General features: G+C 42.9%; 1 protein-coding gene across 1 annotated transcript in view; it reads left to right on the top strand.

The window, feature by feature from the left end:
- RCL1 (RNA terminal phosphate cyclase-like 1) overlaps positions 1-10032 on the top strand; it is an 18633-nt gene that overhangs the window by 7071 nt on the left and 1530 nt on the right. Inside the window, exons 4-5 of the mRNA XM_010191916.1 lie at positions 449-605; positions 6583-6686. Coding sequence (XP_010190218.1) covers positions 449-605; positions 6583-6686 — 261 coding nt within the window. The remainder of the gene's footprint in view (positions 1-448; positions 606-6582; positions 6687-10032) is intronic.

The following is a 10032-nucleotide window of genomic DNA, read 5'->3' as shown; positions in this document are numbered from 1 at the left end:
GGGAAAGAGCTCAGTCCCTGAAGAAGGTTTGGTTTTAAATGTTGCAGAGAGGAAACTCCAGATACCTTTGAAAAGTTCATCAGCCATTAATTAAATAAATGTGAAGGATACTAATTTTTTTTAAGTAGAGGGTATTTCTGAAGTTTAAATGTTTTAATTTTTTTTCTCTTTCCTTTTTTCCTTTTTAAAGAGTTCGGGCAAGGAGTAGCCAGCAGAGTGGGTTTGGGGCAAGAAGAACTCCGTCTAACTTTGAAATACTGTTGTTAATGTTTTTTCCAGGGTGAATCAAATGTATAGAACATGAAATTTGTCAGCACGTCCAGATTCCCTGTATTGTCCTGTGAGAAGAGCTGTCTGTGACCTGAGGAAGAGGTTGACTGGAAGTAGTTCTTGGCTTATTACTCGATTTTTGTCCTTAAATCAAAAACATTTTCTCTCTTTCTTTCAGATCGCCAGGTTTTGGCATGTGCCTTACTGCAGAAACTATCAATGGCACTATTCTCAGTGCTGAGCTAGCCTCAAACCCTCAGGGACAGGGAGCAGCTGTGGTTCCCGAGGAACTTGGCCAGAATTGTGCTAAGCTGTTGCTTGAGGAGGTCTACAGGGTAAGTGGCCAGTATGTTTTGTGTGTATAGCTGTAGGGGAAGAAGGTGATGATATATTGGTAAAGGAAGAGGTGGTTTAGGGGCACCCTCAGATGGGGTCAGATCCAAATAGAGAAATGATCTGATACTGCCAGTGTCTTCTTCATCCAGGTAAGGAGTGGATTTGGATGGTTCAATTAACAGTGTAATGACTTACCGGGCCATATTATTTCCCATGTCCAAGAGATGTTTCTATAAGTTGTAGTAGTGAAATATTTTTCTTTTGTTGCTTTCTGTCTGCAACAGAATTCAGGTGGTTTCACGTGGGCTATTATTCACTTTATGAATAATAACTTGGAGGGGAAATAGAGTCAGTGCTTTTAAACTAGTGGTTAGAATGGGACATTATTAGTGGCAGAACATATGAGGAAGGAGAAGGGGAAAAAAAGCAGTTAGCCTTAATGCTGGCCACTTTGTGGTGATGACGACAAAGTCAAATGTGCTGAAATCTGTTGGTTGTATGAGGAATTGGCTGACTGGTTTGTTGGAAAGGTGTTAGGACAGTGTTTGCATGGGAATCTTAAGTGCATCACAGTCTTCTGCAGTGTTATTTTTTTAATTATGAAAATGTTTTTCATTTGTAGTGAGATTTTCAGTGAACGAGCAGCTTTCAATCTTACAAATTATTTGGCAATTAGCATCATAGTGAGTTTCTGATTTATCAAAGAACCTACCTGCTTTTGTGGTGTATCTCCACAAATGTTGAGGCTAAGTAGCTGATGAAACACATTTGGCCTTTAGAAGGCAGTCATCTACAAATTGTACTCACTGTTTTTAAAGAAGTAATTGCTCTGAACTGGAATAACCTGATAAGACTTTGCAAAGTATTAAAAATGCAATTAATGAGATTCTGTATTAGGTAATGTAGCAAATTATAAAAATACCCCTTAACCTCATAAATCACATCCATGCCTGTAGTAGATTGTTCACCTGTGCCTATGTTAACTTTTCCTTTCTCTGCTCTTCCATTAATATTTTCTCTGTTTATTCGTTATACGTACCATGTTGCTGGAGGTCTTTCCCTTTCTAACCCAAGGTTCCTATCTCACAGAAAGGCCACAAACAAATATACTTCCTGGATACAGTCCAGACTCCTCGAGTTTGAAAGTCCAGCATGCATAGTGAATGCAGTCACAACTAGTGACTGAAACATGTGTCTGTTTCTACAATTATGTAGTGACACATAGTTATTTTTATTTGAGGGGTGAATTGTAAAATCTTTGAGCTTGCCCCCTACCCCCAGGAAAAAAACCCAGTAAAATTTGGTGTATTTGCTTTGTGTAAACCTCCTGGAAAACATCTTCAGGTAGTCATGGGATTGGAGGAATCAAAAATCCACTTTCTATGTACTTTTATTAGCAGCGATAGGTATTTTTTTCCTTTGAAAACCATCCAGCACTTCACAGATTGAAACTAGTGAGAATTTGTCCAGATATTATACCTTCTGAGGAAGGATCTTCTGAGGAGACTGAGGGGAGACCTCATTCATGTTTATAAATATTTAAAGGGTGAGTGTCACGAGGATGGAGCCAGGCTCTTCTCGGTGACAAACAATGATAGGACAAGAGGTAATGGGCACAAGCTGGAACACAGGAGGTTCCACTTAAATTTGAGAAGAAACTTCTTCTCAGTGAGGGTGACAGAGCACTGGAACAGGCTGCCCAGAGAGGTTGTGGAGTCTCCTTCTCTGGAGACATTCAAAACCCGCCTGGACGCCTTCCTGTGCAACCTCATCTAGGTGTTCCTGCTCCAGCAGGGGGATTGGACTAGATGATCTTTTGAGGTCCCTTCCAGTCCCTAACGTTCTGTGATTCTGTGATTCTGTGATTCTGTGATTCTTCAGAGAACTTCTGAAATGAAGAGGGCTGGAAAGTCCTGAACCAGGTAATTTTCTGCTATAGTGTGCTGCAGCCATTTGAACATGATGAGTCAAATTCTGCAAAGCACCAGGATAGTGAGGATCTCAGGACAACAGGAAAAAAAGCATTTGAGGAGGAAAAGTGGTGATAAAGTGGTAGGCCATGAGGTTTCAGTGTCTTTGAAGATCAGATTCTGTATGAGTGAAGATGTGACAGCTGTGGCCTGCTATGGTACCAGTGGCACTCTGCAGTGCTGAGCAGTGTATGGACTGGTTGTAGTCCTCCACTGCAGCAGCTCATGGAGGAGAAGTTCTTGTTTGTTAGCATTTTTGGCTACTGTGTTGCTTATCCACTGGAGTGCTCAGTCCTTATTCAGTATTTGAGAATTCTCTGCTCTCTCTGTCGTAGGCAGTATGGTGGGTTTTGTTCTGTAGTTTTCAGAATACACACTTGAATTTATGTGTGACACACATGCTCACACAGCGCTAGCCAGGAATTTGGAAAGTTGGGCTTTCTCATAGATTTTATTTTATTTTTTTAAGTTTAGGTCAGTTTGACCTACTGTTGATCCTGGAAAGGATATATAAACATGTTGCAAAGCATGCTATATTTTTTTTAATTTGAAGATACTTTTAGAAAAATTCTTTGCCTAGATAAGATGTCTAGTGAAACAGTAAAAATTTGTGAAAGCGTGGAGCAAGAATAGGTTGCTGTGAAGAGGCGCTCTTTAAGTCCTACTCTCTTTATACCAGCTAGTCACTGAATGCAGGACTCAAGGGAAAATTTGTCTCCCTGTGTTTAGATTCTCTCTTTATGAGACTGTTTCTCCATCTGTGTCTTTGCCTGTAGGTACTGTCCTGCAGGAGCCAGGGAGGGCTGCCCAAAGAAGGGCATCCTGGGAGCACTGGAGATAATTCTCTGTAGAAGGGTTTTAGCTGTCGGGGTCACCCACAAATCTGCTGGAGTTCATTACTGTTTAAAGGGGCCCAGGGATACCTTTGAAAGTGCTTGCTTAATGCTTGCTGTTATGTGAACTTTACCACCTAGGAAATCTAAGGATTTGAGTCTTGCTATGTTAAGTGCTAAATGGTTCCTTTTACTGAGCCTTCAAAAAGAAATGAAAGAGGTTGTATGATTCTCGGAATCAGTGGAGCTTTTTTATGTATATTTGTTGATGGAAGTTGGAGCTAACTGACTGATAATAAGTGGCACAGTGCTGATTACAGTGGCCCTGAAGGAGGGGGATGGGGTGACTGGTTAGCATTGTCTTTACAAATCCATATGCAGTTCTTACCTAAGCTTAATTGTAGAAGGCCAATAAGGATTTTTCTCTTGTCTTTGAGAGGCATCAGTTATGGGAGCTTTATACACAGGTGATTGGCAGAATGGAAAGGCCTGGAAGAACTGGAAAATGATTGAATGTTCCTTTTGATTCCTTGTGATCCCGAGAAATAGGGGAGGATGCAGTACCTATTTGAGACCTTTAATTAAGAAAGGTTTTGTTAGGGGGGCTTAGAGAGGCAGGAGGTGTAAGGCTGTTTTATGTAACTACAGCTAAAGTGAGGGAAGCATTTCTCTGAAGGCTTGATTTTCAAGATGGCCTTACTTCAGTGTGACAATGCTCTGCTCCGTTCTTCTGGGAAAAAAAAAAACAAAACAACAAAACAAACCCTCTGCACTTCACATAACAAATTACTGAGGCATGCAAGTATGTACCACACAGGTAAGGGAGGAAATTGTGTATATGCCAAAATATCACCGAGACTAAATCAAAGCTGGTGTCAAGCTCAGAATAATAATCCTCTTCGAAACACTGTTGTACAATACCCAGAGTTGCAGTAATTTCTATATACTTGTCAAATGTGGTATTTGTATAACAACAATTCAAAATGGATTGGATTTTAAGTGATCTCTGTCTCCAGTTGTCACATCCAGCTGAATCTGGCTCTGTTGTTAATGGAAACAATAATGGAGAAACTGCCATAAACTGAATTAATTCAGACTAGAAGCTGCATCCTAGGATGGTAATGAGTGACAGCTATTTTGAAACAAATGTCAGTACTTTGTCTCTGACTTTGCCCATTCCATTTCTCTTGGGAGAGTTGGTTTTGATTTTGGGCTCTTGAGTAAGTGGCAGGTGGATTGAGAAAAAAGTTGGCCTCCTTGGGAGTGGCGTGTCCTTCATTTGGCAGGAGTTACTGTCCTGTCATCATTAGATTTCAGATAGATAACTTAGTTTCTCTATCTGGCAACTGCCTATGTGGGAATGGGCATGACAGTACATTGGTAATGCACAACAATAGTGGGGACAACTGACTCACTGCAGCAAGAGAGCTTATGTAAGCATCTCGGATGTGATGGGTGCATCATGTTCTGCTATATTGTTTACAGCATGGTTGTTTCCATGCTGATTGAATCTTTTGTATAAGTTTGGTCGTAAAAATAGATGTTTTATGATGTTTTCAGCTTTAGAAAATCAAAAACAAGCTCAGAAAATTAAAGTTTTCATCCAAGTGATAAAAGAGCATTTTGAACTATTAACTGAACTATAAATACAGAAAATCCTGTGTCAGGAATACTCCGTTCCAAACTCTCATCTGCTTCTTGTACATGTCTCAGGTTGGCAAATACTGATGAGAGCTGTGGCTATAGGTCACACCAGCAAATTCTGCAGGTCCCCTGTTCGCTCAAGATAAAGCACAATTTTTATCAGTCTCATAGAGGGCATTAGGTTGAGTGCATGAACTTCACTTTGGCATGGCAGGTTCACACAGTCGGAAGGGCAAGGGTTGCTGTAGGAGCATGTTGCTGAGAATTAGGTCATGGCAGTGAATGTAACAAAGATGTTCCCTTCATTGTTGTGTATCATTCATTGCATGAAGTGCAGAGGCTTTTTTGAGAAGTATGGAGCTGGGACTTGTCACACTGAAGCAAGGCCATCTTGAAAATCAAACCTTTGGAAACTCTCGTGAGAAAGGTCCTCCCTCTGCCCTCTGACTGAGTACATGTGCCAAGGTTGTCACATCATTGTGTTTTCCTAATTTATGCAGTCCAAAATTTATTTTGCCCCTCCCTTTTGGATAGTGTTACTTCTTAAAATGATGGCAGGTTACACAAAGGTAACTATCAGCTTACCTCATTAGAGAATTTGGTTTTAAAAGGATGAATTTTTAGTATTGCGCTCTCCAGAGAGCATATTCAGAGGGCTTAGCATTAGGTCTGATCCAGCAGGAAACTGTTAACAGATTTCAAGTGGCTGCTGATCGGGATGAATGTGATGACAGTCCATAATAATGTTATGCCAGGTATTCTTTCTATTTTCAATGTGTTTGCCTAGTCATAGTTTGTAAATTCTCTCTACAGCAGTCTTGACTGAAAGTATCCTTTTTAATTAACTTTCAAGCTTTGTAAACAAAACCTTCCAATTCTAATGTATGTATGCATCATAGTTAACACATTCCACATACAAAATTATTTACCATGCATATATGACTTAATACAGTCAAATATGTACGAGAGTACAGAATTTAATGCGTGGCTCTTTGGCATGGCAATAAAAAAATAATCTCCCCATATGGGGGAAAAATGCTTTACAATGTAAAACCACAAAAGTTAGCAGCAAAGGCTTAGGTGTTGTGTGCAAAACAACTTTTAACTTGCTGTTTTGCGCCTGCTAATGCTGAACTATTTGTCCGCATGTAACTTTTTAGAGTTATAAAGTGCTGCAATTCATTGTGTCTTCAAATGCTCATAAACTATAATACCTATTTTCAGTTTACTGCAAAGAAATTCTTCAGTGCTTACGCTCTGTGATGTTAGAATAGAACAGGTTGGGAGAGATGGGAGGGATCTTTAATGTGACTTTTTTACTGGGTTTTATTTTAGTTCTGTTCCTTTCCCAGCCTGCCATGTGAGATTAATTTGTCATTGTTACAAAATCTAGATTTTTATCTTTTTGGCCCTTGAAAATTTGGAGCAGTAATTCAGCCTTTTAAGTGTATCTTTATCTTTGTTACTGTTCTCCCATCCCAGTTTCTGGTTTGTACAGAGATTAATTATTAAAACATTTTGCTTTGCAGGGAGGCTGTGTAGATTCAACAAATCAGAGCCTTGCTCTGCTCCTCATGACCCTTGGACAACGAGATGTTTCCAAAGTCCTGTTAGGACCTCTGTCTCCATACACGTAAGTAATTCTGTTCAGTTTAATTAACCAGTCTTGTTTAATTTGCTAGTTTTACTGCACAGCTGTTTTTGTATATGGAAGACTTTGCCTGTGGCTATGAATAGAACAACTTGTACCCATCTTCAAATGAGGCAGGTAGTGTTACCTAGTATTTATTTCTACATGTTAGACGATTGTTCCCTATATTATTCCTTGTTCTGGGAATTGCAGAGATGGGGTTTCTTCTTCATTCTTGGTCCTGGATTGTATGTGTGCTTCAGTTTGCTTTTTGTTGCCTAGCGTACGCTACTGTGTTTTCCTAGTAATCTGTCTGTAGCTGTGGCATTAAATAGCATGCTTCAGATGGCTAGCCAAATGCTAAAGCTATGATTGTTCATAGAAAACAGCTTAAGAGTTCAGTTCATAAGGCTATGTGCAACCCCAAAACCTTAGCCGTATTGGGCAGCAGACTTCTGTCTAGTCTTTCATTCTCAGTTCTTATTAAAGCTTTGTCTGTGGCTGGTAGTGATTCAGAGGACAGAAAAAGACTAAATTTTTTTGCATTGCTCCTTGCAACACACAGGTTAGGGAAAGGGCATCCAGTATCAAAACTTTCCATTACTCTACCAAACTGACAAGTGATTGAGTAGATCACGGTTACTCCCAGAAACTGAGCAGTTTTCCTTTGCTCTAGTGGAGGGAGGGTTGTTTATCTGACAATGGCATCAAATAATATGACTATGAACTGTCCTTTTTCGGTTATCATGGTACCGGTGCTGTATACGTGAAAGGTACAGTACTGTGATAACTGAAGAATGGTGGTGCCATCACATGAGAGCTAGAAATTGCCTAACTGCTATTCTCAACCCCAGATATCTTGAAAACAACATTAATCAGATTTTAAGGGGAAGACAGGGAAGCCTCCCATTGCGCAGTGATAAAGTAATCCCCTGTAAAGTATCTAGTATCTGTCTATGTGAAAGGCTTACAAAGAGTAGATAGCAGTGTTTGAAGTGCACAGCTAAGCATGTGAAACAAACCAATCACTTGTCATTGTCCAGTCTTTCTGATGTTAAGAAAATCACCCAAGTGCCCTAGTTTATTTTGTAAGCAGGCTGATTTCAAATGAGGGGGTCATGACTTCTTCCAAGCTAGGAGCACGTGGCAGGGATGAGGGTCAGGAGCAGGCATCCTGAAGCAGGCTGTGTCACATGAGATCATAAAATCTGATTCTGTGAGAATCTGACTCATCAGTCCTAAGAGCTTATAAAGGGCTGGGAAATTTGGCTCCCAAGCAAATCATCAAATTCACAGGCTTTTGAAGTAAATTTATTGTGACTGTGACATCTCTTTTTAACACTTTCACCCTGCAGCATCCCAAGCTGTTTATAAGCCATGTTACTTTAGATTGGCTTCCTTGTCTAGGGCCATGTATCATGAATGTGGCAGTCCAGCTAGCAGATGAGAGCACTGTGTGGGGGTATGGTTCTTTGGCATACAGTCCATCAGAATGAGGAAATGTCTCCCAGATTTGTGTATTTCCACGGGAGACATCCTTTGCCCCTGCTAATGGCATGAGGTTGGGCAGGGCAGGGCGACATCATGAGCAGGGCTGTCCTAAGTGGTGCTGAGGACACCAGTCCTAAAAGATTACTTGGTTTGTGGCCACCTGGATTACCTCATCTGGTAATCAAATCCCTGGGGACGCAGAGAGGCACAGCCCCTGAGGTGAGGCTGTCTCGGGCAGGGCGCCTCTGCCCGGCCGGGCTGCTGCTTTCAGTTGCCCCCCAAGCCTTTCCCGGGGCCGGCGGTGCCCGTCCCCTCCCGCACCCAGCCCCGCGGCCTGTCTCCGTGGCTCCGTCCTCCCCGCAGCCTGCCCACTCTGTCGGATCGGGGCTGGGGCCAGAGCCGAGGCCTCCTTGGAGCGTGGCGGCCCCTGGCGGCCTTCATGTCCGGCCGCAGACCACATCCGGCGGCTGCAGGTCACGCCTTGCTCTCCACCGGTTGTCCCCGCAGGGCAATGGCCAGGGGGGGGCCCGTGGGACGCTGAGGAGCAGTCCCGGGGCCACTGGCGGTGCTTCGCTGTCCCCTGCACTGTTCTCAGGGTAGTTAAACCAAGAAGGCACAGCTGGTGCACAGGTCTTCTCTCACACTGGGCTGCAAGTTGGTCACATTGCCCTGACAGCGAGCTAAAATGTGAGAAGTTGTTGTGTGCCTTTTAGTGTCACTCAGCAGGCTTCTGGGAAAATATAGCACTTAGATACACAGACTTTTTACTCTTACTTGAAAGCAGCTAGCCCTGAGGAAAGTCTTGAGTGGGCCTCATAGCAGTTCCTGGGCCTAAGGGAAAGTGCCCGGCTCTGCCTTGTTCTTGCCTGAACACACAGTCTAAACTTCTGGCATAAGTGAAACTTCTCTATATCTCTCACACCTTCGCTCAGTCCTCCAGTCTGTATGTGCAGTGCAGCTGTCGCTATTTGAGGTGCAAACCTTCCTATCTATATGCAACCCACATCAGCCTTAAACACATAAAAACCCATGATCTGCTGCATTTCTGTTACATACCCCTGCCTTTCCGTCCTCTTTTTCCCTTTTTCCAGGGCTCTTACCATCTGTGCTTCTTCAGCTGCAAGACAGAGCTGGCCTCTTGCTGCTCCCAGATGCTCCCCGACATTCCTGGGCAGCCTTGCCTTCGCTCCCACTCCCGTGAACCTTTCCTGTGTGCCTGGGGGCTGTGGCAAAGAAGCTAGGTCTTTTTCTCACTCTGCCTTTATTCAAAAGGGAGAGGTGGTAGAGAAACACGGTAGTGCAAATAGAGGTATGGACTGAACTGTATCCTGCCAACATGTTGCAGAGTTTGCTGATCAGCTTTCAGGATTTTTCCCTGGGCTTCCAGCTCCACACTGGCTCTGGTATTTGTACAGTTTATTCTGTGCCCTCCTTGCAGGTCAGCATGCAGTTCCTGCTGTTTTGGGCTTGGCTGGTTTCTTGTCACGCTGCTAGAGCTCTGGGAGAGGACCCAGCTAAGGAGGAGGCAGGTACAGGGCTTGTTGCCTGGTAGTTTTACTGATGCATTTGTGCCAGCATAAGCCCATTTGCCTATTACAGCAGCAACCAGAAGCATTGGGGAAGCATGGAAGAAAAAGCACTTTTCAGTTCTTTCTTTCAGCTGTTAATCCATTTGAGAGATGAGAGAGATGTCTGCACTGAGGCCAGTTCCCAGCCCAGAAAGCTGAAGCAGAAAGGTGTTAGGGGAGCCATATGCCCACATTCACTCTGCAGAGGTGTTCAGCTGATTGCCTCAGCGCTAGCTCTCGGATCTTGCTAAGCACAGACCAGTGTAGGTAGCAGCAGCCTTTCTTTGTCT

Source organism: Mesitornis unicolor, unplaced genomic scaffold (assembly GCF_000695765.1).
Source record: "Mesitornis unicolor isolate BGI_N332 unplaced genomic scaffold, ASM69576v1 scaffold20779, whole genome shotgun sequence".
In the NCBI taxonomy this organism is placed as follows: Eukaryota; Metazoa; Chordata; class Aves; order Mesitornithiformes; family Mesitornithidae; genus Mesitornis; species Mesitornis unicolor.
Note: the sequence above shows the minus strand (reverse complement) of the source record. Positions and strands in the feature narration are given on the sequence as shown.